Source organism: Passer montanus, unplaced genomic scaffold (assembly GCF_014805655.1).
Source record: "Passer montanus isolate IOZ18808 unplaced genomic scaffold, ASM1480565v1 scaffold15, whole genome shotgun sequence".
In the NCBI taxonomy this organism is placed as follows: domain Eukaryota; kingdom Metazoa; phylum Chordata; class Aves; order Passeriformes; family Passeridae; genus Passer; species Passer montanus.
This window is the reverse complement of record NW_024362051.1, coordinates 9,612,307-9,634,644: the sequence shown is the minus strand read 5'-3', so window position 1 is coordinate 9,634,644 and position 22,338 is coordinate 9,612,307. Positions and strand designations below refer to the sequence as shown.

The 22,338-nt window shown below is 43.6% G+C and overlaps 2 protein-coding genes across 2 annotated transcripts; one reads left to right on the top strand and one right to left on the bottom strand.

Moving 5' to 3' along the window:
• Positions 1-586: 586 nt before the first annotated feature.
• MFAP3 (microfibril associated protein 3) lies at positions 587-6,249 on the bottom strand. The gene is made up of 2 exons (XM_039701254.1): positions 5,932-6,249; positions 587-4,569 (listed from the first exon to the last, which is right to left on the bottom strand). The coding sequence occupies exons 1-2, from the start codon at positions 6,209-6,211 to the stop codon at positions 3,824-3,826; spliced, it is 1,026 nt and encodes a 341-aa protein (XP_039557188.1). The 5' UTR covers positions 6,212-6,249; the 3' UTR covers positions 587-3,823.
• A 19-nt stretch (positions 6,250-6,268) lies between these two features.
• Positions 6,269-21,409, top strand: FAM114A2 (family with sequence similarity 114 member A2). The gene is made up of 15 exons (XM_039701253.1): positions 6,269-6,392; positions 10,860-11,031; positions 12,123-12,328; positions 12,542-12,638; positions 13,068-13,163; positions 13,455-13,567; positions 14,517-14,651; positions 14,818-14,976; positions 15,337-15,460; positions 16,423-16,502; positions 17,112-17,240; positions 17,455-17,594; positions 18,315-18,387; positions 18,935-18,988; positions 19,717-21,409. The coding sequence occupies exons 1-15, from the start codon at positions 6,345-6,347 to the stop codon at positions 19,813-19,815; spliced, it is 1,725 nt and encodes a 574-aa protein (XP_039557187.1). The 5' UTR covers positions 6,269-6,344; the 3' UTR covers positions 19,816-21,409.
• Positions 21,410-22,338: the final 929 nt, after the last annotated feature.

The following is a 22,338-nucleotide window of genomic DNA, read 5'->3' as shown; positions in this document are numbered from 1 at the left end:
CTTTAGGCAGCTGATTCTCATGGGAAAATCCCCAAATATTCAGCTGTAATGGCATTATCTGCCTTGTGCAGAGACTGGCAACCAGAGACTCTTCTTTAAAAGCAATCTGGGTGAATTCTGCTCTCATTCACACTTGCACATCCCCATGGAAGGCACTACAGAGGACTTCTCAGCAAGGTGGATTTTTGGAGTTTGGGGTGAGTGATTACAAAATGAAAGGTGCTTACAATATAGAATACTACCAGCATATGAAAAAGGTGAAAAAATAAAACAGATTCATGGTTGAAGGTCACACACACAATGTGAAACAAAGAAGTAAAGGTTTGAGGGCCTTCTTGCAACAGTTTTAGGTCAGTACCTGTTTGTATATGCAGCTGGGAACAATTATTAGATGCTGTTGAATACTGAGACAAAAAAAGAAATAAAATCCAAAGGTGTCATAGCAGGAATGGTCCTTCAGATGACTGAATATCCCAATAACCTCTGTCAGGCTGATTAACAACATTCTGCTGAGCTCAATGCAGCTGCTACGTAACCTTAGAGAGAAGGCACTCCTCACTTGAAAAACAGAAAATTCCAGCAGAACAAGGTTTTTCTTTTCAGTTTATTTTGCAAATCTACCAGTTCATTTTATGAAAGTATGAAATCCTACGTGGTTACATTAGACAGTTACATTACAATCCAGGTAATACAAATAATCACTACAAAGTTAGTTTTAGGTACTCTTGGATAACAAGTAGATTTCATATTTTTTAAAATAAGTCACAAAGAAGAGATAGAATAGCCTTCTGATTGTCAGAGACTTTAGTTTAAAGCAAGGAAACCACTGTAGATTCTCCTCATCCTACAAAAAGTTAAGAGAGAAACACTTTCAATGTTAATGTTCAATTAGATTCATCGAAGACATTAAGTGCACTCATCTACTCTCAGGGTAACAAGAATAGTTCACAAGTTGTTTGGAAACTGGTGTCAAATTTCAGTCTCTGGAAATCCCTTTTACCATTTAACATCACCTTCGTCCTTGCTTTCAGATGCATAAAAATCCTGTAAAATGCACAGAGCTCCAAATCCTCTCTAATTGAATTCAGTGGGAGTAGGATCAGTTCCTCCATTCAGAAGGTACCCCTGATATACTAAAATCCTTACAGAACATCCTCCTTCTCAGGAATGAAATTCATGGAAGGAACAAAATACTGTAGTAATTCAGGAAAAATCTCAGCTTTGTTATCCAGCAATTGACACTGCAATTGCATTTCTGAGGACCTTTATGCATGGTCACTCTTTCCTCTCAACCAGCAATAGGATGTATGAAGACACCAGGTAACTGCTCAGTAAGAACTTGCAGCTATGTAAATAAAGTATAAAAATCAAAAAAGAGATCAAATCAGTCTCAAAACAGCTCTCCTGGCACTCATCTTACACACCTCCAGTGTCATTCTGCTGCCTGTAAGCTGCCACTTCTGATGTGACATCTGTCAATCATAACTGCTTCTTAGGAAGCAATTAAATAGTTTAGATTTTGTAGTGGCATCTCTGTGTGTGTGGATTTAGGGGTAACACATCCATATGTTGCATATCATGCAACAGTTCCAGAGAAGCAAGGAGAGCTGTTTAGAGGGAAATAAGGCAGGTGCAGCTACATTCTGATGGCCTGTGGCACAAAGGAGTTTGAACAGATCATTTTCTCTTGTAGCCTTCACCTCTTTCAACCGTGGGTTGCAAACTCTCAAATCTCCCCTCACACATGTGCAACAAATCTGCAGAACCCACTGTAGCACAGAAGTGAAGCCAGCAGCTTCCTTCTATGAGAAATAGGTATTTATCCTCAGAGTATCTTTTAACACTGATAATCTCAAAAAACTTAAAAGAAACCAGACAGGTTACACAAAACTATACAAAATCTTCACCTGGACATAAAGTGCCATCAAACTATGGAAGCAAAAAAAGAAGTCACTGTTGAGGCAGCTACTTGAAGTACGTACAGAAGGTTTATTCCCCTGGAAAAGACAGTTTGCTACAGTCTTGGAAATGGCACCAAGCTGGTGGGAATGTTACTGTAATAAAGGCTAGCAATTTCCTTCCTGACTAACACCACTCTTACTGACAGGCCAAAGGCAACTAGGGTGATTTAACTGGTGGCTGACTGCAGGAATTTCCCCAGAAGGTAGTTTAAAATGGTTATAGATGCTGTCATTTCCCTGTCTCTGATATGGTAACTGTAATTCATTCAGCCCCTTCTTTCTGAGCATGTATTACCACAGACAGCCCCACCCTGCTATTACCACTGTGCCTGCTTGTTTTCCACCTCTACTCATGTAAATGTAATGTCAAATCCTCTTAAGAATCCTGAGCAGTCCTCCAGAATCACTTGTTCAAGTGACATTTCTGTAATAATAAGGAAAGAAAAAAGAGTTGTGTGAAATTAAATAGCACTCCTGTTGCCAAGCTGTTAAAATTATATGGCAATATGCTTCCAGTAGTTGTAAGAAATTAATATGTGGAGTGCTTACAAGCTTTACATCTACTAAATCTCAACAGGATATAAAATGCTATTTAAGTGATACAAATGTTAAGGAGAAAAAAAAAAACAGCACCAAAGAGTGGAAGAAGAAACTAGATTCTTGTCTGCACTCTGATTCCTGGAGGCTGGATCTCCACCTGAGGAAGCCAGGTGGGAGATCCTTGGTGGAGTACTTGTGCACATGTCAGCAGCTGCAGCTCTCCCTTCTGCCACCTCTCAGCACACGAGGCTGGGCTCTAGCAGTCAGTCACTCCCCTCCTGCAAGCAGTGGCTGGCAAACAGCTCAGCCAGACCCCTGCTCTCTGCCACTACCTTCTGACAGGACCAGCCAGAGCAGAGCAACTCAGTGTCACTACTTTTCACCTGCTTTATTGTAATGCTGTTCAGGAAGATGTGCCTCAGACACCTGTCTGTAGATGATGAATTAATTTCTGAGTTTTACCACGATGTGATTACTGTCATCCTTTTCTCACCACGACGGCAAATACAATATAAAACTTTGGATTTTCTATAGTGAGTGAAATCAGCATAATGAAAAGCCAGGCAGTGCCAGGAGAGCTGTCACTGCTCCATTCTGTGGGACAGGACCAGGGTAAGGCGCTTTGGCAATCAGCACCAAGTTTAAGCAAGAAGCTTTTAAAATATCCACAAGTTTCCTGCAGATGCACAGAAAACTTGAGACCTCCTGGTTGTTCTCTAAGCTGCTTTGAAACTACAACAATTCATTTAATCCAGCAGCAGATCCTGGCACTATTTTTTCCTAAGTACAGTACATTTTGATAGCAACACAAGCATGTGACACAAAACAGATTTGTTCAAGCTCACTGTGGTTCTGATGGGCTACACGCACCAAGAGGCAACTCAAAAAGAGCACAGAACTCAATTCATCAGGATAACAACACTGACTCAAAGGAATTTCAGCTCAACTTCGTGAAGAAAGAAGGAGCTCACAAAGGAAAAGTTCTTATTGCAAGTTGTACTGCTCAGCTTGGTCACTTCTCACACAGATCTGAAGTATCAAAAGCTACCAAGGAGCCAAGGACAAAGAATTCCTGTTTTGTAACTATTTTAAATATAGCAAGCCTGCTTTAGAAAGAAAAGCCCCCGCACAATATTCCAAATGGCCTTTTCTAGCAGACTGGAATTGTTAAATCAACACAGACAGAAAATATACGCTTCAAACTACATCTGGCACCTTGTAATTTGGAAAACACTTGTGCATATGGGATGAGGCAGCTTGTTTGCAGACCCTTTTCTCACAGTGCCCTTGGATCCCTCGAGCTTCCTTCACCGCTCTGTGGATCAGCAGGTGCCTTCCTCAGCAGGCACAGAGTGGCAGCTGCCGTGGGACACGGTGTCGATGCTCTGCCCTTGGGCCTGGGGGTGGATGGACACCTGCACGGCGATCTCCTGGCCCTGCTCGCTCAGGGAGCCGTCATCCGAGTCGCCGGCCGGGGACTCGCTGCGCTTCACCTGCGCGCTGCCGGGGAACAGCGCGGCCTGCGCCCCGCAGCCCGGGGGCTGCTTCTCCTCCTTGCCCGCCTCGTCGGGGTCCTCCACCCGCACGGCCTCGAAGATCTCCTCCATGAACGCCCTGCAGTTAAGGATCAGAGGCGGGAGGGGAATGCTCCTGGCGAGCTCTTCGATGTACCGAGCAAACTCCATGGTCTTAAACTGAGTGACTTTGGCCAGCTCGAGCGTTTTGGCAGATGTGATGATGGGGATGCGCTTGGCGATCTCGAAAGCCTTCTGCAGCTTCTCGGCCCCTTCCGTCCGGAAGAACTCGTTGATGGCCTTCTCTGTTTTGCGGAGGTGGCTGCTCATCATGCACAGGCGGGTGATGTTCAAAATGAGGGTGATGGCAAAGGCAACGAGGCACACAATCATGTAGTAGATGCTCATGTCCCCTGAGGTGAAGATAACCCTCAGGGTGACTGTGTAGTACAAGGTCTCGTTATGATTAATGCCTGCACACGTGTACCGGCCCCGGTCAGCAAAGCTGACCTTTGTGATGTTGAGGGAATTATCAGCAATCCTCCACCGGTCATCTGCAGAGGGGCAAGAAATAAACAGAGCTCATGAAACAAAAATCCCAGGGTAAACATCATCAGGAGTCAAAGCTTGGCTGTGAGCAGTCTACTTGTAGCATAGTAACAGTACACCAAGGACTGAAATGTCCTTTTCATGCTTGTGACACAGAAAAACATAACCCACTTACCCCTCATGCTGCTTAATGGTAAATTATTCTGCATGCTTGCTACACTACTTTTACTTCTTCCTCTCATCTGCACTTTCCAGTGTGCTTCTGGTTCTTTCTGATAGGGATCCTAATTCTTAACTAGGACTTCTCACCCTGTGTTAAAAGACTATCCTCTATAAAGTCTAATTTTCCATACATTCAGAGTCAAAAGTCAAGCGACCCATGAAAAAGATCAGTCTGTAAATGGCTCTGTTGGCAAAAGAACCCAGAATTTTCTTGAGACAGTTTTCTGCTGAGCATGCAGTGCTGACATGCAAAACCCAAGTAAAAGAGAAATCAATACAAGAAGCTTTATACAGCATTTGCTGTGCATTTATAACTTAGGGGGAAAACTGTTTTCATAACTCATTTCTTCTAATTACTCTGCTTTGAACTGTTTTCATAACTTATTCTTCTAATTACTCTACTTTGAACTAATCTCCAGATGGCATTACAACTACAAAAAGGTTACTGAATACTTAAGTCAGAAAGATGCCTCCAACAAGATCCTATCAATTAGTTCGATGACCTTCATTAATACTAATAGAGAAAAACACATGTATCTCTAAAACATTTTTTTAAATTAAAAACTGCAGGGATAGAACTATAGGAGCAAATGGCTAGGAAAATATATTCCCCTTCAGTTCAAAAGGGTTAAATAGCATGAATTCCATCGTTGGCCATTACATATTGTGTTACTTTCCACAATCTCATTGGTGCATAAACCAAAAAATAAATGTACTAAGTATGTTTTGAAACATATCCTGTAACAAATTTAAAGCACAAATTGCCAGCTCAAAAGGTCACAAGTTGTGGAGAACTGTGTTTAATTCATGCATTTGGAAAAATACAATTTCAACCAGAGCAATAATAAATAAACCCATCAGTTAGTATTGGGTAAGATGAAGACTCATTTCTTCTGTATGGAACACTGGGATGACTCTTGAACAACATCATTCTGTGGGGCACCAAAGCAGGATGGAACAGAAGTACTCAGGTGTAATTCCCATGCAACATTTCAGAGGGCAAAGGACTTTGTTTTGCTCTCTCCTTATCTCCCAATTGTAAAAATGGGAGGATAGGAAGACAAAATTATAATAAAGTCCCAGGATTTTTCCAATACTGTTTAAAAGGGGAATAATGATGGACAGAAAACAGCAGGAAAACTCACCTTCATCTTTCTGTTCAAGCAGGTGTCCTCTGGAGTTATACCAAAGGATATGTTCATACTGGCTGATGTTCAGTTTACATTCAATTAAAATACTGCTCCCCTCTTTGGCTATGATATCATGGTGTGCTGGAGAACTTATTAAAGCTTGAGACACTGCATGAAGTGATGCATTGAAAGACCTGAAAGCAACTGTCCTGTTAAAAGCTACATTTTCCACTGTGAATCCAACTGAAAGACCAGCACTAACAGTCAAAATTAACAGGCAATAGCTGAGCTTCATGGAAATCTAGTGAAAATTCTTCTTTCATTTAATTTGGAGAAATGAGGTCATATGATATTAAGCTGTCTGTATTGGTCTGAGATAGGAGAGGAGCTCTTGATTTGTTCTGTGATGGAAAACGTCTGGGATCCAAATGCACTTTCAAGACCATCAATATTTGAAGTGGAAACTGGAAGTAAAGCTGGAAAAAAAAGCAATAAGTTTATTAATGACCTCAAGGTTACCGTATATTCAAATTTAATTTGCAATAAACAGATTTCAAATATCATAACATAAACTGTCAGCCGAGAGGTTCCAAATCAGAGCTTTGCTCAGAACACAGGGATAAAATGAGGGTAAGAAGGCATTAGCACAAACTCCAGTCCACTAGATGTTCATCTTCCCAACCAAATAAATAATCTCTGGAACAATAATCATTAAGGGGAAAAAGGTTTTACAAAAAGAACAAATTGTTCAGACTACTCGAAATGCACAATTATCTTTAAAAGTGGGTTCTGCATTTGTTACCAGAGAAAAAGTGCTTTCTTAATAGAGGAAGAAAAGCAAGAAAGAGGATGTAATTTCTGCCTCCCTCTCCACCAATATCAAAGTGCTTTTAAGCCCTGGTTTTCTAAAGCCAGTCTTTCATTCACTGCCCAGAGAAAAACCAAAGTGCAAACACACACATCTGACTTTCAGCATTTACATCTACTTACTTGATTTTAGGGGCACAACTGATATAGATGTCTAAATACTATATAATATGATTTAATGACTTGGAAAAGTCTCCTGGTTGTTATGTACAGCCAGAAGAGGAAGTCCCTTTCTGAACAGCAGGACACTGATGCTTACACATATTTCCTTTTTTGCAATATCTCTTGTTGCTGCTGCATTCTCTAAGTCTGCTCCCTGTTATTCTTGTTTATTTTACTCCTGTTGAAAATCTTTTAGTTTATGCTGTTTCATCTAAGCAGTCATATATTCTTCATTGTCTTCTCCACCCAAACTTAATAGAAACGTGAAAAAATTGTTTTGTCTAGGGACAGATACTCTTCAAATTAATGTGCACAAAAGATATTTTAAGACATTAGGATACAACTAATTTTCTGTCTTTTGCACACAAGCCAGAATAAAACCAACTTGTAACAAAAGGAGATGACACTGATAAGAGACAATCTGTAATCAATTTTCCTGGAAGCCTGGTTCAAGAAAATTTCTAATCCAATATGTGTTCCCTGAAGTTATGATTCCATCTAGCTCCAGAGCTTTAAAAAAACATTTACAAAGTACAGAGGCCACAAGCTCAAATATTCTCCTAAAAAATATCTCACTTCATATCATTGACTGCGTGACTTCAAATTTATCATCTTTTATTCTACAAATAACAGATGTTAGTGGAAGGGAATTTCATAAATATCACAACACAAAGGGACCTTTGACTTAATAAATAATGCAGACACTTTTCATCCTTCTAGAATTACCGATTAGCACTATCTAAAGCACTTCTGAAAAATAATGTAACATGCATAAAAACAGGTGATTTCTAGTAATTGTCTTTCATCACAGACAAACTAAGCATATTCAAAAGGGGGAATTCTGCTGATGCTATCCAGACTGGGAATTTTTTTCAGTGAAAGTTAATTTGTCGAAGGTCAAACCAGATTCCAGACTTGACAACTGATGAGAAATGTGTTATCTGACCCATTTCCATTTCTGTTGCAGCTATTGCCAAAACCAGTTTAACAAAGAAGGCAAAGAAGACAGCTGTGTCCAACTCTCCTTCAAGCTTGACTAACCAACTCACCCACTGAATCCTGCAAGAGAAACTGGAAAACAGGCTCCCTGCTTGTTTCTCTGTAAACAGCAATCCCTTCATTTGCTTTCTTTTTTTTTTTTTAATCATTGGCCCCACTCTGTTTTCTATCATGCCTCTTGTCCTTTCATTTAAGATGAGACTAGTGCAGAGAACTCAATTACACCATTGTGCTGGAGGAGCTACTTTCCCACAGCTAAACAGTTAAAACCACTACCAAGGCCTCTTTCATTCCTGTTTTTCACCAGCTACACTTTAGGGAAAGCATTACTGAGTCCTGCTGCCTCTGAAGAGCATCCCATCCACAGCAACAGCACAGGTCTGAAAAAAAAAAAAAGCTAAGGCTGCTGTTGATCAGGAATTATTCTTCTGTTTGAGGGAGTGGTTTTAACCTTCCATTTTTAGACCTCTGGTATTTTCAGTGTTTCAGAGTCTGCAAAAGGCTGCTGACACTGACCTGCTTGCTTTGGCAGCCTTATGCACACCCCACACAGACAGGCTGTGGACATTGGGGTTGCTTTAAAGGTCTGTCACAGCTTGTGGTGGCAAGCGAGGTGCTGTGGTCCCAGACCTGCAGCAGACATCACCCTATGACCCAGCTAAAAATGCACTTTTGCATGCATCAGACTTGACTTCACAGCACCTGATGCAATTAAAACAGACCACAGTTCTGCAGCAAACACAAACCCTCATCTTCACCCTTGAATCACAGGCACATTATAACTTCCAGTCTTCTAAAACAATAACATCCCAACTGATACTTTAGATTTATTAGAGAATAATCCCAGTGCCTCTTGTACTTTGCCTGTGCCGTTGTAATTTTAAATTATTAAATTTGAATTGTTAAGGTTTCCAAGTGTCTCTGACGTCTGTTCTTAAATGACATTAGGAATCTCACTCATTTATTTAACACAAGAAGTACTCAGCAACATTTTCTCTCATAAGAATAATTATCTTCAGTAATTGCATATGCTCTCCACTATACTTGCACTGAGCCTGCATAATGCATAAACCATTGGTGATGGGTCATTTAATTTTACTATTAAATTCTTCGAGGTCTGATTTATTAGAAATTGTTTGTCTTTTGGAAAAGCCATTATTGCTAAGCAGACAATGATCTCTCACTGCCGAGTGCTGGGAACAATAAAATGATTTGCAAAATCCATATTCTTCATCCATTGCACTTATGCAAAACAGCTGCTAAAGGACCCAAAAAGGATAAAGTGTGATCAGTGCCAACATCACAATTCTTCAACAAAGTGTTAAGCTCAATCAAGATGAAATGTGCCAGAATAGAAACTGGCTATTTTACAACTGAACCTGAAGCTGAACTCAACACATTTAACCTTTATTAAACCATAAGTTGTAACAACAAATAGCAGTGGAAAGATAAAAATCTGTGATGCATGTGCTTGTATGAGTCATCCTTGGCTCCTACCCTGAAGAAGTGTATTTGTGTCTAACTTAGAGCACTCTAAGTAGTCCCACTGAGGTCAGTGGAAGCACTGATAGTACTTAAAATTACACACATTTATATGGCACTGCAAAATTGGGGCCCAGGAGGTTGCAAGTTATATGGTTTTACATTCACTGCTTATAACATCACTTCATACCTGGAGTAACGTGAGGCAATAAACCCAGACACACCTGACAGAGCACAGGCTGTAGATGTCTTGCAGAAATACCATTTGCAAGCCCCCTCTGACCCTCTGTCAAACATTTGGCAGAGCCCTGCAGGCAGGAACTCTTGGGAAGTTTATGAACACAGCCAGCATGGTCTTGACAAGAGCCATTTGGGGTGCTCCAGCATGGGAGAGGCTGCAGGGAGGGCTTACCTTCTGCTGGGACCAGCCAAAGCTCTGCAGGGGAGTCCCACAACCCAAAAACCAACCTGAGGGGCAAATCCACAGCACCCCAGGGCCAGCCTCACTGCTGCCTGATGGGATTTGTTGTTTTTGCACATCCCTTGGCTGCCTGACAGGACACGGTGTTTTGCTGTGCTTATCCCTTGGGTGTGTGACGCCTGTCACAGGCTAACTCGCCACGACACGGCATCGACCGTGCACCAAAACAGGTTTTTCTGTCCTGTCAGCTAAAAACGACCAGGCACGAAGTTTCACTTAACGCTACCCTGTCCTCACAGCCCCTGTATGCTCCCAGTTCACCCCTGGAAAAGCCCTGCTCCAGCTGGTGGTGGCAGCGGGACACAGGACACGCACACGACCACACTGCGGCTGAGGGCACCGGGCCACAGGGAGGGTGACATCACGCGGGCTGGTGTCACTGGGGCATGACATCATGCCAGGAACACAAATAGGCTATTCTGACTTGGAAGAAAACCACACGGCTCATCCAGACCGACTGTGGTCCTGCTCAGGACACCCCAACAGCCCCACCGGGCAGCGCTGTCCAAACGGCCCCGGAGCTCGGGCAGCCTCGGGCCCTGCCCATTCTCTGGGGAGCCTGGGCAGTGCCCAGCACCCTCTGGGGAAAAACCCTTTCCCTGATCTCCAACCTAAACCTCCCTGGCACAGCTCCAGCCGTTCCCTGGTGCTGTCACTGTCACCCAGAGCAGAGCTCGGAGCTGTCCCTCCGCTGCCCCTCGGGAGGAGCTGCAGACCCCGATGAGCTCTGCCCGCAGTCTCCCGTTCTCCGGCCTGACCAAGGGAAGTGACAACAGCCGCTCCTCCTGTGGCTTCCCCTCGAGGCCTTCTACCGCTTTCGCTGCCCTCCAAACCTGCCCCTGTTTCCACGCCAAAACAGCGAAGCGGGACATGGCCCCGCGGCCTCCCCCTCCGAGCCCGACCTGCCAGGTGAACCTGGCGGCACCGCCGCTCTCACCGGGACGAGGCTGCCCTGCCCGGCCCGGCCCGGCCCGTCCCGCAGCTCCGCCGCCGCCGCCGGCCCCGCCGCCCGGACGCGCTTCCCCGAGCTGAGGCCGCTTCCGGGGCAGCGCCGGGGCCGCTCTGCGCCGGCCTCGCTGCTCTCGGTCCGCCCGGAGCCGCGGGGGCCGCGCCGACCGCCGACGGTGAGGGGCGGCACAGCGTGCGGGGCACAGCGAGCCCCGCGGGGACACGGGCGTTGGGGGCCGCTGAGGGGCAGGCGGGACCGTGGCCGGGCGGTGTGGGCACCTGGCGGGCCCCTGGCAGCAGGAGCCCCACGGGGAGGTTTAGGGAACTTGGGGTGCCATATGGAGCAGCCCCCTTGGGGGTCATGGGACTCTGGGGGTCTCCCGGGGAAGCGGAGGCACAGGGAGGCCTCCGGGGCTGCGGGGTGGGGACGGTGCGGGGTGACCCGGGGGTCCCGGCAGTCGCTGTGGAGGGTCCCGGCAGGTGGGGTGGCGGTCCCCAGCCCGCGCCCGGGGCTGTCGCGTTCTTTGCCTTGAGGCACCGCTGCGCCGTGGCGGGGCGGCCGCCCCGACTGCATCAGTGAGCGCCTGGCCGGGGACACAGCAGTGTCACCCCAGCGTGATCCCGGGGCTTCTCGGCTTGTCCCTGCCTGGCCTGCGAGTCATTTCAGCCGCAGCTGCTGCCAGAGGAGCCCGGACGGGGGACATATGGGGCCCGAGAGCAGCGTGGCAGCCCCGCTGCCGGCTCCCCGGAGCTCCCCGGGCCGGTCCGCGGTGCTGGCGCGGCTGTGGCAGCTGGAGCTGGCTGCGGCTCCTGCGGTGGCCATGCCCTGATCCCCCAGTACAGGACAGAGCCAGTCTGCCTCCCTGCCTGCTCTGCTCTCTGACTGCTGTCCCCATCTGTCCCCTACGCTCCTCAAACCAGCCATGCCAAGCGATGTGTTTTCACTTTTATTTTTGTTGTGCATGTAATGGATTTAATTATCTTTTGTACCTCCGTTTGTTTTTCAGAGTTAGCAAACTGGTTTATTTTCTTGTGGAGAGGGTGTGTCAGTTAGATAAAGCCACGTGTCCCTGTGGGACTTTAAACTTCCAAATAGGCTATTTTTGAGTCAGACAGTCAGACGTAATTTGGTGTACACACATGTGGGTACATGTGGCAACACTGTTGTGTTTAATTATTTAAAACACCAGTGTGATGCTCTTGAACGAATGTCAAAGTGCGAGGGAGTGATTATTTTATGTGCTTTGCTTTCTATGGATGTTTGTAGTCATGTCTGAGGAAGGCAGTGGGGAAAATCTGAAAGATGAAACCTCTTACAAAGCTGAAAATGAACAGAAGACAGAGGAACTTGGCTGCTCTGAGAGCAATGAAGGGAGAGAACAAGAGACTGTGCCTGTGACTCGGAAAAGACCTGAACCCAAGCCCCCAAGCCAGCCTGCTGCCACAGAAAAGCCTGCAGGGGAAGCCATCAAGGTAAGCGCCTGTGCTTGCTCGGAAAGATGGGACTTCACATTTCATGGCTGTGAGCACAGGAGAACTCTGAGCACAAGCTCCACTTCTTTCTGAAAATTCACATTGCTGTTCTCTGAAATGAAAAAGCTGCACAAAAGTCACATGTCACTGGCTGCTTGTGTTCCTTTCCTCACTGTAATGCCTGCATCAGTCTTCTGTTTTTCTTCATTAAAGGTCTCAGATCCTCCTGCAGTTCAGACAGGGTGGGGCTACTGGGGAAGCTGGGGGAAATCTCTTCTGTCAACTGCGTCTGCTACCGTAGCTACTGTAGGTAAGGCTCTTTGTAGTATTTGATAAATATTTTAATCAAGTTTTGTGTCTCAAGCTGGTGCTTTAGAACTTGTTTCTAGAGAAGAGGATTTCAGTTATAGCCGCCGTTATTGGAAAAATGTCAAGAGAATTGTTCAAGTAATGGGAAAAGCTTGTACCAAAAGGTACAGTGAGATTAAGGAGATATGCACAGGCAGAATTACTTTCAGGTTTTTAAGGCGTTTGTGTAATTTCACCTGGTATTTTAAACTAGTATTCTGCCAGTATTTACAACTTTATTTAAAAGCTAAGATGAAACCTTGGTTCATTACATTAGTTGGTGAGCTGGATAGAAGGAGGTTTTAGTGCTGGTTAAATTGTTTTGAACAGAAGGAATCTTGAATAATAAAAAAGAACATGCAGCTCTAATCCTGTTTCTGTTGTTCTCTAGGTCAAGGTATTTCAAATGTCATAGAAAAAGCAGAAACAACCCTTGGGATCCCCAGTCCTACTGAAATCTCATCAGAGTCTAAAGATGGTGCAAGAGGTCAGTTTTGTACTGCATAAAAACAACCCTGGAATGTTTTTCACAACATAATGAGCCCCAAAATAACATCACCTTACTCTGCACCTTGCACCTTGAGACTGATAATAAAATAATTTAACTAATACTCTCTTGCTTAGTTCTGTTAGCTCTGAAAAGCAGAGAGGAAAATAATCTGAATTATAGGCTTGCTCCTAGCTGATATTTAGTGTCTGTTGATTTTCTCCACTCAGTGGCTGACAGGATCTTTTTTCTTTTGGAAGTCAGAAGTTAATTTTCTGCCTTCTAATGCAGGAAGTGAGAATCCTGCTGCCAGCAACACTGATGCAGCTGATGATGGCAGCTCCTTCCCTATTGCTGGGGCTCTTGAAGTTTTATCAACCATCTCTACTGCTGTCCAAAGCACAGTGAGTGAGTTGGGAATGCAGGAGAAAATGGGTTTAAGGGAGCTTTGGGGTTTTGGCCTTTAATCTGAAACATTGTAAGAAGAAACTTAATTTTGACATTTGTGGGATGCATGGTGATAAACTCTTCCAACCTTCAAAAAACCATTATCTTGGGCCTTGCTTCTACTGGCACCTAATGTGAAAGATGTTATGAATTTTGATAGTTCTGTATTGAATGTTGGTACCTAACAAAAAAATCCTAATGGTGGATTGTGCAGAGCACACATTTCTGTGTGTGTCACCTCTGTGCTCTGCCTTTCCTTTGGAGTAGTCTGCTAAATGCAGGGTCAGACTCATTCCTGGAGTATTTCCACTGATTTCCACAGAACTAGAGATGAAATCCATTCTCCTCTTCAAAAACCTATGTGAAACTAGCTCAGTTTGCTTAGAAATCAGCTTGCTCCTGTGACCAGGAGAAATGCACTTCAAAGGAAGCCATTACCCTTACAAACTGCTTTTGTGATCTGCTGTCTTGTCAATTTGCCTGGGAATCTGAAAGAGCTGCAGATGGAAAGCTGGCTTCTGTTTTTTTGCTTTTAAGGCTCGAACAAAAGTCAGCAGTCAAAATCCACAGGTCTGCTGTTTTCTCATTGGAAGGATGAGAACTGAATACTGTAATGTGCTGAGAACCAGCTTGTTCACAAACTAAAAAAATGTATTTCCCATCAGATTGCTGCAGCTGTCTGGGTGCTGTAATAAGCTGTTGGGTGATAATGTGTTGTGGCTCTTTCTATGTCCTGCTGCTCTCTTTGTGATGATTAGGGTTGAATTTAGGGTGACAAGGACCAATTTGGCTTTTATGTGAGTGCCCAGAGTAAGATTGCTGATAAAACCCTCCCAATTCAATTTCTTCCATTGTGTAATCTTCTCTGAGTTTTATGTGCTGTCTTTATCCAAATCTGATTCCTAGGGTAAAAGTGTTATTAGTGGAGGTCTGGATGCCTTGGAATTCATCGGCAAAAAGACAATGGATGTAATAGCTGAGGGAGACCCTGGATTCAAAAAAACAAAGGGCCTAATAAACAGAACCTCTACATTATCTCAGGTACAGCACTTCCCTATCAGCACCTCATTGGTTTCTCTCATCTCTTCTCCCTTCTTTTGTGGTCCTGTCATTAAGCAACCGTTTTTTGCTATTGAGCCAAAAGCCTTCTCCTCCTCTATTCTCTATCTCCTGGCACTGTCACGAGGCCTCTGCTTTTCTTTTTCAGGTCTTACGAGAAGCAAAGGAGAAAGAAGAGCAGCAGACAGCTACCGAGGTTACCATGGCTACTGAGAAGAAAGCCCATTATGGGTTACTGTTTGATGAGTTTCAGGGTCTTTCGCATCTGGAGGCCTTAGAGATGCTTTCCAGAGAGAGTGAATCAAAGGTAATGGCCTTGAGCATTTTGCTTTCTATTTTGAGTTCAGCTGAGCAGGGGGAAAAAGATTAGAAATATATGTATATCCATGTAAAATCAAGTGCTCAGAACTTGCTGTAAAATGATTACAGAACTTCACTTTGATCCTTGCATTAGGATCCAGTGTTTACCTTGGGAGCAGTTTGTCCTGTCCTCAGCTCCTGAAGCCATTCCCTTTACCCCAGCCAGTCTCAGTTCCTGCAGTTCTGTTCCTCCAACTTCTTACAAGTTACTCTCCTCACACCTGCTGGTTTGCTACCTTGGCCTGCATTTTCCATCCTGTTGGATTGATTTATTGATTCTCTCTTTGGTTGTGCTGCCCCTAACCAGGTGAAAGCAGTTCTGAATGCCCTCTCTGGAGAGAAGTTGGACACACTGAAGGAAGAAATGGAACAACTCAAAGAAGCATTTTCTTTGCCTGAATTCTTTGAAGAAGAAGAGGAAGAAAAGAAGGGTAAGCGAGCCCCAGGTTCTGAGAAGAGAAGCTGGTCCTAGTGCAGAACCAGCCAGCCCTGATCAGTAGCAATGGGCATGATGCCAAATTTAAATTATTCTTTAGCTAGATGTTTAATCCTAAAGCCGTCTTGGTCCAAGGGCATGACAGGTAGCAACACCCTTCACCTCTGAGAAGATGAGCTGTAATTTTGCAGCAGGAATGATTTCTTGCCAGAGCAGGGTTATAGTTGTTTGACTCGTGGGCAGTTCATACAACTGACCCTGAGCCAAGATGCTAATTCAGAGAGAAAGTGGGTTTCCTTGACCAGGAGGGGAAACTGTGAACAGAGTTGTCCAACATGTGGGAGAGCAAAAAGCCTTTTTATTTGTTTTTTAAATGAGAGTTAGCCACACAGAGCAAAAGATTCAGAGGTACCTTCACACACAAGAGCCCTGATTCCTGAGAATTACATGAATTTAAATGTAAATTTCTTGCATTGCTTTTACCTAAATGCTCATCAGGGAGGGCTTACACACCTGCACTTGCTATCATTCAACATTTAATGTATCTTTTATATTTGCACATAATGGATCTCACATCTGCTGTGCCATATATAATAGGAGAACCATAGGCTCTAAGTGATATTTCAGACTCTCCAAGGTGATGTGCAAGTTAGTGTGTTATAAAAGGCTGCCTGTAAAAAAATAAAAAATAAGAAAGAGGAGTTACCTTAGCTACAAAACCAGAATTGAGAAAGCAGGAACTAACCTTCAGGCACTGATGTCTCCACCTTTGCAGAACTTACCTTAGAAATTGTATTTGAAAAGACTGGGTTTGATGCATTCTTGCCTGAGGTGATGATTCAAAGAGAAATAAAGGAAACAGTTGACAGACTTGTGCAGAACTAGTTGTGCATTGAAGTGCTGCTTATTCCTGAATCTGTCCTTTGTGTGGATTCTTTAACCTTTCGTGTCCTTTAGGAGATGAAGAGTTCACAAAAGAAGTAACAGAGTTGTTTTCAGAATTGCACATCTCCTCCACGCCAGACAAAGTGATCACGGTGAGTTATTTTCATATTCTAAAAGCTGGAGAGTTTCCTCACAGGAAGGGCTTCTCTTCACCTGCTTTGCTTGTGAAAATATCAACTGCACAAAACCAAGCCATATTTTAGATCTTTTGGCAATGGTAAGCAAAGGAGATGGGCCTTTAACTTTATGGGGCAGAATCATGTGAGCCTTCAGCCACCACGGTGAAAAAACCTACAGTCCTGAACTGAAGGCCTGCTCTTGGTACAAAGCACCTCGTTTTACTATGTTCAGGAGCTGGTGTGAGGAAGATTCATATTTTTTGCCATCATTTCACTACCCTTCAGATCCACCAAGTGGCAGCAGCATTCTGCAGACATGTTTTTAAAGCACCTCTGATAGTTTGGTCTTGTTGGTAAATTCCAGCTTCTGGTGCTAGAGAAACAAATGCCCTCAACTGCATCAGTGCAGCCAAACTTCTGCAAAATCCTGAAGGCACTGGGCTCATTTGTCCTGGTTCTTCTCAGAAGCTCAAAAGGAGTTGTAGATGCTTCTTTCCTCTGGAGAGAGCCAATATTCCATTGTCTTGGTGTGCAGGGGGGCTTCATTCCAGTCATTAAATATTATGACATATCTTGCTCCAGGTGAGGACATCTGCTCATGAGTGGATTGCACGATTCAACAGCAGTCTTCCTAAAGAAGAAAAAGAAAATGAAGAAAACCAAGAAGAAGAATCTAGAGACGGTGACCAGGAGGCTAAGAAATCAGTAGAGGTAACTGGGTAATCAAGGAAAAGAATATCTGCCTGCAGAGTGTTTGTCTGGCTGCTGAGTTACAGTTGTGACTCACAGGGTTTATGGGTTTCTATTTCTGTGTGGGTTCTGAGGTCTGAAAGGACAGTGATAGTATGCTGTGTGATTGACTTGTTTTAAATAATAAAAGCTGCTAGTTTTCATGTTGTATGCAGAATTTTTGTCACTCTTGCAGGATATTCATGCATTTGCCATAAGAAGCCTGGCAGAACTGACAGCCTGCTCCATTGAAATGTTTCACAAAACTGCTGCTTTGTTTCTCTATGGTCAGAAACAGGAGGTGACAGCCACAGACAGAGCCAAGTCCCTGTCACAGTGAGTGCATCTCTCAGTAAATGGATAGCATATAATTACTGATTAAACTGTCTAATAATTCTTTGGAAATCCATACAATGTAGGGCTCTTGAATTCTGCATAGGTGTTTAAATTTGGGAATTGGGCGAATTTGTGATGGGTGGCATCATTATCTTCCAACAGAGCTCAGCTGTCTCTTTCCAGCTTAAAGGCATTTCTTGTTAAGAGGAAACTCTTCTTGAAAGCTTTGTGTAGCCTAGAAGGATATTTGCATTAAGCTTGTGCTAGTCAGTGGGCAGAGATTTAAAACATGACAAAACAGATGCACAGAAGTGATTCCTGATCACCTCTTTGTTAATCATTTAGTATGCTTGGTACATGAGATGGCAAAATTCCTGCACAGGAGAACTTGGCATGTGTCTGAAATGTGCAGTACTTTCTAATTCAGAAAATGATACTTGCCTGTAAAAAAAGGCAAGCTAGTACTGTTCCTTCTGGAATGGATGTGTGTCCTCTGAGTGCTCTTTAAGATCTTCTGCTTTAATTATTTATTTCCCCATTTTTTCCCTCTCTATTTTATTTGGCAAATTTCTGAATCTTCATACACCATTTATATCAGTCTTGGTTTAATTTAACTTGCTAAGCATAGGAATAGAGCATTTATGTTTTAGAGGAATGCTGAAAGAAACCTAATCGTGTGGACTGTGTTTCCCTCATTGTTTTCCCTGTCTTCTTGCACAGATTGACTATCATGCTGTGTAAAGAACTGTCAGCTTTCTCTAAAGAGTTCACAACATGCTTGACGACTGCAGGGGTAAGAGTTACACCACAGTTCTTAGGAATGAGATGTGCTTATTTGATAACAACCTTGGGATCTTTGCCAGGAACTTCTTTTTGTTTTTGCATGTTTACATATGCAGTTTTTAACTTGTGAACTGATCTTTTAGGCCAGTTTGTTCCTCAAACTGTGGCATCTGAGCTTTTGAGAGCCTGGCAAAGAGTGGGGGTGGGAATTGATGCTCACAGGTCTAAGGAGACAGAGGCAAATGAAGTTTGTGAGCCTGTTGGGGATTTTCCAAAGCACTCAGGTGTTCCTGAAGATGGTATCATCATCTCTGTATTCCCCACTTGTCCCCAGTTCATTTGAAGGTGTGATGTGTATTCATACCCAACCTGTGCTGGGCACATGCAGGTTATTTTGTTCTTCTTTGCATGCTCCAGGGCTGCTAAGCTTGTGGCTTAGGTTTCCTCTAGGTAAGGGAGCAGTGGTGGTTTTAAGCTTACTGAGGGTTTAGCTTTATCTTGCTTGAAAAAATGTGATCAAATTTTCAATCAGGATAATATATGTCTGATCTCTGCAGGTCAAAGAGAAAGCAGATGTGCTTAATCCCTTAATCACTGGAGTGTTTTTGGAGGTCAGTTATGCTAACGTTAAAACTTTAAGCTAATACTTTAAAAATAGATGTGCTGGTTCTTCCTACTTTAGGATCCTTATGCATGCCAAGTTCTCTAACCCGTGGTCTAAAATAGTGCTTACCTGTCTAATAACTTGAAAGTTTTGATAAATGTCTGTAGATTTGCACAAAAGATGAGTTACTTAGTGAGGAGTGAGTGTCAGCTCACAGTTGCGATGGGTCAGGAGACACATATTAAATTCAGCAGTCTGGATTTCTAGAATTTAAGTGTCCAAAGTCAAATCTTAGACAAGTTCAGAAATTAGCATAAAAGAGTCCTAACACTTCCCTACTGTTAAATTGGTTCTCAAGTTTTCAGAGCTCTGAGGTGTGGTAGGAAGGGGGTGTTTCATGTTCCTGTGTTCTTCCTTCCTGTCACAGCATGCTATGCTTCACTTAGAAATAAACACTTTTCTGCTCTTACTGAGAGCAGCATTCTGCATTTGGATTGAAACTGATCTTGTCTGGCAGTCTTTAAGCCATTTGCTTTTTTTTGCCTACTGGCATAAAGCCCCTCAAAAACTTGACATAAAATTGATTTCTAGAATGAAGCCTTTAAAATCCAGCAAGCACTAGGCTTCTGTTTTTTCTGTGCAATAATCAATGCTGTTTGAAATGAGTATGTGGTGAGTAAAGCTGATTGGTAGCATGGCTATTCATGTGTGTATTTTGATTTTTTTTTTTCACAGGCTTCAAACAGTGCTTCCTATATCCAAGATGCCTTCCAGCTCTTGCTGCCTGTACTGCAGATCTCTCTTATTGAGGCTAGAACGGAACTATCACAGTAATAAAAATCCTTCTAATTAAGAACTTTTTGACCTTCCCACTTCGTAGTTTCCATGCTGGAGAATGATGTAATGGCTCTTATTAAAGGGAAAAAGATGAACTCTGCTCACTGCTGCTGCAAGAATGGTGATTAAGTGCAGTCTGGCAATGACAGCTCTTACAGCACACTGAGAGATGTGATTAGCATAGTCCAGGCTGGTGGACAACGTGACAGACTTAAAGTGCAGATTGCTCCTCTGTTTCATGGACTGTCTGTGTCTTTTCACTGAAATCTCTCTGCTGTATGTGTTAACAAGCTCTTTGTGTTCACAGTCCAGAGAGCTTCTCCAGTGCTGAAGAGAGGAGTAGCAGCTGGCTAGTTAGTTAGCTAAAATCATGGTGTGATTTTTAAGTCAGACATAATTGGGTTCCTGATAGCTCTGCATTCCTGTTGAAGTGAATATTAGATAGGAAGTGCAAGAAGAGGCAAATTTTTGTCATTATGAACCTTGCAGTTCCTAGACTGGGCAGAATGGAGCAGAGAGAATTCCTGATCAAGCTGTTGCTGAAGAGAAGCTCAGCTTCCTGAAGATGTCTGTACTGACTCAGGGATGTGGGACAGGGACTCTCACCAGGGGGCTGTTTCTCATTCTCTCATGCTGTGCTTGCTTCAGCATGGGCTGGGAAAATGCTGATCTGGCCCTGAGAATGCAGGTACTTGGCTTTATAGCAATAAATGAGAGCTGACTAAAAGGGATTGATTCGTGTTTGGGCACTTTAATGAGAGAATTCAGCAGGAGGATTCCCATTTTTCAGTGCAGCTTGACATGTCAGCCACAGACTGTTCACAGACTCACATACTGCTTGTCTTCTCTTTCTGTGGAGAAACACTATAATGCAATGCTCCTTCTTGGAAGGTATCTGTTAAAGTAGGGAGAGAGGCAGCAATTTGGTTCTGTTAGTAGGAGTCCTAATTTGCCTCAGAAGCTGTTCCATGTATGGTATCTGTTTCTTTGTGCTGTGCAAGTTCCCTGCTTTGTTCCTTTATCTTTTGAGCCTGCCCATGGGGAGGCAGCAGCCTCTGTTGGAATCACAAGAGCAGAAATGCACAGCTGAAATGGAATTCCAAGAAGTCCATAATAGCTAATCAGAGGTGACTGAGTGTCACACCTGCCTCTGCACTTGCTCATTGGTAACAATGATGCTCAAATCCCCTTTTGAAAATCCTCTGGGTTTTAGCAGGTCTTGCACATCTCTGCTATACTGAAGGCTTAGAACATTCCTCTGCTCTAGTTGTGCAGTAGAGAAGTGTTTTTTTGTATTAGAATACCTTTTGGCTAATGCTCTGATTTTATATATGTATGGAAAAAAACCCCTGCCTTAGTCATGGTTAGACTGATCAGATCTCAAAAGGGAAAGCTTTTTCTGGCATCTTAAAACTGGACTTGAAAGGAGTGTGTCTGGGGTAAAAAAATCTGCACTACAATAAAATCTGTATTTTTTTCTTCTTTTGGTTGATAGCATTATTAAATAAAGGATTTGTTTTGACAACTGTTTCAGTTAACAACTATCAAGACAGCAGTGGGCACAAATGAAATAAAAGAACTGTGGGGTTTTTCTCAGGCCTAATTGTGTTTTTTGGGGCAGAGCTGGGTGCAGCTCTGGGGCCAGGACAGCTGGGATTTTTCTCATGGCAGGAAACAGTGCTCTGAACCCAGGCTGGGGAGTGAGAGCTCCCACAGATGAGCTCCCAGTTCCCGTGTCAGTGCAAAAAGGCAGCTTTGCTCCTGCCCAATAAGCCAGAATGTACAGGAATGTCACAAGAGAAGAAATAAAGGTAATGGAGTTTTATGAAGCAGCAGCTGCTTTTTTGCAGATAAATTCTACTGACCTGCAGTGCTTTAGTGTAGAGTAGTTTAATAATTAAAGGAAATGAAGTGATTTTTTTTTAACATGCAGACAGTAATTCCTTCAGTCATGTGCCCTCCTGGATTTTGTTATAGCAGCCAATAATCAAACGTGCACCAGCTTCATTTGTGTGCCAGTGCAAGGGCTGCAATAGACAGACAACAAAAACAGTTCCATGGCTGCTGAAGTCTTTCTACCCAAAGGATTCATCAGAATTCAGCATCCAACTGTCTGGAGGTCTTCCTGCTTGGCCTTGCCTTCTGTGTGAACTTAATGATAGCTGACAGTAATTTGAACACTTCTGGTAGTGTTTGGGGAGGTGAGAGGTGGCTGAGAATAGATAAGAGTCAGCTAAGATGCTGGCAGTGACTTGGAGGGAAAAGAAAAAGCCTTCCACAATTGTTTTCTTGGGAGTGATTCTGTTAGTTGCAGCTGTAAAAGCTGCTTCCTGGCAGCTGCTCTGGAATGGTTTAAAACATAAAAAAGGCTTGGGCTTCCCAGTGGCCTTTGGGATGTGCTCCCAGGCCTTGCCAGCCACCTTCCCAGGGACTCCATTTCCATTATTAAAACACACATGGTCAGTAGCAGCAGAACCTCTGGCAGGATGAGCAGTTGTCCTGGTTTGGAAGCAGCAGCTT

Bases quoted from the DNA above. Each gene is read 5' to 3' on its own strand.
- MFAP3 (XM_039701254.1), bottom strand. From the start codon at position 6,211: ATGAAGCTCAGCTATTGCCTGTTAATTTTGACTGTTAGTGCTGGTCTT. The intron at 4,570-5,931 runs GTGAGTTTTCCT...GCCCCTCTGCAG, and splicing joins GCTTGAACAGAAAGATGAAG to ATGACCGGTGGAGGATTGCT.
- FAM114A2 (XM_039701253.1), top strand. From the start codon at position 6,345: ATGCACTTTCAAGACCATCAATATTTGAAGTGGAAACTGGAAGTAAAG. The intron at 12,639-13,067 runs GTAAGGCTCTTT...GTTGTTCTCTAG, and splicing joins TGCTACCGTAGCTACTGTAG to GTCAAGGTATTTCAAATGTC. The intron at 14,977-15,336 runs GTAATGGCCTTG...GCCCCTAACCAG, and splicing joins CCAGAGAGAGTGAATCAAAG to GTGAAAGCAGTTCTGAATGC.